Source organism: Aplysia californica, unplaced genomic scaffold, assembly GCF_000002075.1.
Source record: "Aplysia californica isolate F4 #8 unplaced genomic scaffold, AplCal3.0 scaffold00356, whole genome shotgun sequence".
In the NCBI taxonomy this organism is placed as follows: domain Eukaryota; kingdom Metazoa; phylum Mollusca; class Gastropoda; order Aplysiida; family Aplysiidae; genus Aplysia; species Aplysia californica.
Genome location: NW_004797626.1, coordinates 577,697 through 581,864, shown reverse-complemented (window position 1 = coordinate 581,864; position 4,168 = coordinate 577,697). Strand labels below are relative to the sequence as shown.

General features: G+C 39.8%; 1 protein-coding gene across 1 annotated transcript in view; it reads right to left on the bottom strand.

Annotated features, from left to right (window-relative positions):
* Window positions 1-651: 651 nt before the first annotated feature.
* The window catches only part of LOC101860184, a 15,929-nt gene continuing 12,412 nt past the window's right edge, over window positions 652-4,168 (bottom strand). Inside the window, exons 7-8 of the mRNA XM_005103058.3 lie at window positions 2,631-2,759; window positions 652-815 (exon numbers count right to left, since the gene is read on the bottom strand). Coding sequence (XP_005103115.1) covers window positions 652-815; window positions 2,631-2,759 — 293 coding nt within the window. The remainder of the gene's footprint in view (window positions 816-2,630; window positions 2,760-4,168) is intronic.

Sequence of the window (4,168 nt, the reverse complement as noted above, 5' to 3'; positions counted from 1 at the left end):
CATACATACATACATACATACATACATACACACATACATACATACACACATACATACATACACACACATCACACATACATATATAGATACATACACACATACACACACATACACACATACATATATACGTACATAAATACACACACAGACAGATAGACAGACAGACAGACAGACAGACAGACAGACAGACAGACATACAGACATACAGACCGACAGACAGACAGACAGACAAACAAACAGACAGACAGAGAGACAGACAGACATACAAAAAAAACCAATAAAATAAAACAAAATGAATAAATAATTGTAAGAAATAACCAGAGAACTAGCACCAGCCTGATTCCGTTCTCAATAAAGAAATTTCTCTGAAACTTTTGGCCCGAATGACCTTCCATATTTTACGCTTCCTTTGACACAGTTATGATAATTTAGGAGACTGGCTGCTTTGGTCACTCTTGTAAGGCTCAATCGGATTCAGAGGAGTACGTTGTCCCAGGAGGAGGAGGACAAATGTACCTGTGTCCTGGTTTCTCATCTGGTCTGTTTTGTGTTTTAAAGATGCTGCTTGTTTCCTTGGTTGTTGCTGTTTTTCAAAGAAAAACCATTACAGTTATTATAAAAAGACAAACAGTTACGGCAACAGAGGCCAAATCAAAGCCAAACAAAACCCTCACCTGGTCCTGTACTGTTGCCCGTCTCTGTCGGTTGACCTGTGACCCGCCGTGGGTCATCTACTGGTTCCGTGGCCAATGCCGCATCACTTGGAAACAGGACCAGGTGAGTTTCATCCTGGGAGAGCCTATCCGATTGTCGCTCTGGGGGAGAGAATACTGTGTTATTTTGTTTGTTTTCGCTGAAGTTAAATTTTCTACAGAGTTCCCAACTGGCTTTTGTAGTTTGCAACTATCATCTGCACGCTATTGAAAGATTTTAAGCTCAGAAGGTAATAGTTTTCAAGAGAAAAGAGATTTTTTCTTTGGAAAATTTTACCCACACTCTAAGCCACCTCCAAATAAATAGGTATAAGTTTTTATCTATTGGCTGAAATAAATCATCTTGAGAGGATTTTTTAAAAAAATTGTTATGTGGCCGAGTGCATTTTGCATTCACTTTTCCACAGTGATGAAATGTGTAAAGGCACAACAAACTCTGGTATGTTATTATTACATGTCGTCATTGGGGCTCGCTGTTAGCCCGGAAGCAGCTGGTAAAAAGAAAATGACACTTATTTTCTAGTTTGTTTGTTCGTTTGTTTGGATAAAGAGAAACACATCGACACAATAATGGTAATTTAATGCTAGGAAAAAGTAAGACAGAGAGACAGAGAGAGACAGAAAAATGTAGGGAAACTAAAGATGCAGCAGGACCTACCCCTGGCACCCTCCAACCACCTACAAAATTGCACAATTATTGTAGTGCCGTCAAAATTTCAAGGCAAAATTTATGGTCAAATATTTTCCCAACTAGAGAAAATATATCTCCAGCATATTTTTAATCCACCTGAGCGCTGTATTCTAGAAAATTCCACCCAGAATACTAATAAAAAATCCCCATCAGAGGTTTCTACAGATTTTAAAAGGCTTACATCCTATGAGCTCAGACAATAGCACTTTCAAAAGAAAGTCCGTCCCTTTGTTTCTAATCGCAACGCTGTGCTTATGGAACTCATATTGTGAAAACCTTTCGTGAAATTAATGGTGCGGAACAAAACATTGTTTACTCCGTTTCTGCAACCATGGATGATTATTACTGTTCAAACCAAAATATACATTGACACCAGCGTATCGCTACTGAATAGGAGTGGGTTACATTGTTCACTTATTTTACTCGTAAGTTATATAATAATATAAGACTTGCTTCTTACAATCTATTAATATTGTTTGAAAAATCGTATATTCATACCGGTAAAAAAAGGCAAAGAATGTCGGCATTAATCCAAGACACCTTCCTGTCGCAGTACCCTCCTCACCATAATGCTGCTTCTCATCAGACCAGTTATTGTAAAATGTATGAGCAGACATTCTTCCACAAGTTCACTTGTCTTTTATCAGGAGTTCGTAATTTTACGTGGGCTAAAGTTTTACCTCCAGAAAACGTCATTGGTGAGTCCTGACGTTGGCCACATACGTAAGCGCCATAAACAAAATGTATGTGAGAAGCTGGAAATGCTGTGACTCTTTCCATTTACCGCGCGACGGAGATTTTATAGCATTTTATATAATTTATTTAAGATGAAACCCAAGACTCGATGAAACGTCGTGTTTTAATTTAGCCTCAGTTGTTGTGGATGTGTCACGACGCAGCGAAATCAGGCGCTTGTCAATTTTGGGGTATGTAAAGTTATTGGTGAAAAACATACCCATCTGTCTTCAACAGAAGTCCAGACGTTTAAAATTGAAGGAGGTGTGGTTGCCTAGTTTTAAAGCTTGAATTAGCGAGAAACAAAGTTTGGTAATTTCAATAGCTTCGTAGTCCGTTAGATTTTATTTTCCAATTCCTAATTAAACACCATTTCCAGTGTGTCTATTTTGTGTCTAAAAAGATGACATTATGTGTTTTTAACCTTTCATTGAGTACAACAAAGCGGGTATGTCAACAGAAACCAAATCAAAACCAAACAAAACCCTCACCTGTACCGTTGCCCCTCTCTGTCGGTTGACCTGTGACCCGCCGTGGGTCATCTACTGGCTGCGTGGCAAAAGCTGTTTCCCTGGGATACACGTGCGGGTCATCCTGGGAGAGCCCGTCCGAAAGTCGCCCTGTGAAAAAGAGCACTGTGTTATTTTGTTTGTTTTCGCTGAAGTTAAATATTCTCTCGCGCTCCCTCCTAGGCTTTGGAAGTTTTCCTCTATCATCAGCACGCTGTTCGAAGCCTGGAGTCTGACTGTTCCTGTGATAGTGTGATTACAAGATATTTATTATATTCTTGTCCAGTCGTAACATTCGGGATTTTACGCACTTTGCCTTCGGCTACAGAATTGGTTTCAATTAGCCTTGCTTTTTTATATAATGGCTTCATAGAAGACACATAATGCTAGAAGTAGCTTTGTCTGATTTGTAGACGGAAGTTTGGGGAAGGGCTACGGGTGAAATTTTGTGATCTGCAAAATCTGTTGTCTTATAGATCTAATGAAATAGCAAAACGTGTACACTGGCTTTTTTGATCTAACGGTTCAGTGCTTCGCTGTTGCACGCAAGGGACCCGACTTCAATTCTTGGGTGGGGAGAATTGTAAACGAGTATCTAGGTCTTTTTGGAAGGATGTTGTATCCCTCTCAGCCCGGGTTGGCCATGACAGGCACGGTCGGTAGCTTCCCTCCTAAATGACCTAGATTGTGTCAATGGGGGCGTGTACTCATTGCAAAATGCTGGTGCAAATACAATTAGCTGTGTGTGCTTGAAAGGTGATTCTTTGTTACTGAGAGGTACTGGTGTGTTTATATACAGTCCGACTCCACTTGTGTTGAACTCACTTGAGTTTCTCTGCGATAACGTTTATCCTTTTCTAGGGTCCCAGCATCTCTTCTTCTGTACATTATTGTTTGAGTCAAACAATTGGCTTGCCTTCAAATTAAGTGTAATACGCCTAAGGTGGAATTACTTTATTACAACCTACTGCAATTAAGCAACGGTTGTATTGTTTTTTATTCATAATGTGCAACGTCAGATGCTTCACAGCAGTATTTACCTTCATAAAACTTAACGTGTAAGTACAATTATGTAGAGCCTGTTGTTGTTATTGTTGTTGTTGTTGTTGTTGTTGTTGTTGTTGTTGTTGTTGTTATCGTTCCAGCAACAGCTGTGCTCTCGCCCCTCTGTCCAATGCCATGTAATGATAAGTGCAGGTTTGCGGCAGTTGCTGTAATGTTCCGTAGAGTGGGTTGTCACTGTTAGGTGTACAGTGGGAAAAGTGATGATCTACAGTCTTATTATGCATAGTCAGGCAAAGGACACAGTGGGGGTTAATTCTGGTTTTATTCTGTTCAAGTGAAAGTTGAGCTGTTTATGTTCTGTTCGTAGACGGAAGATCGTGGTCTGTTTCTTTCTCTGTAGGTGGTTGATATTGTCATTTTGTTTTGTTTCGGTCATATGTCTGAAAACTCCTCTTTCTGTATTTGCCGAGGTCTATCTGTTCATCCAATCTTGTTAGCTGTTGCTTTTAAGGGGG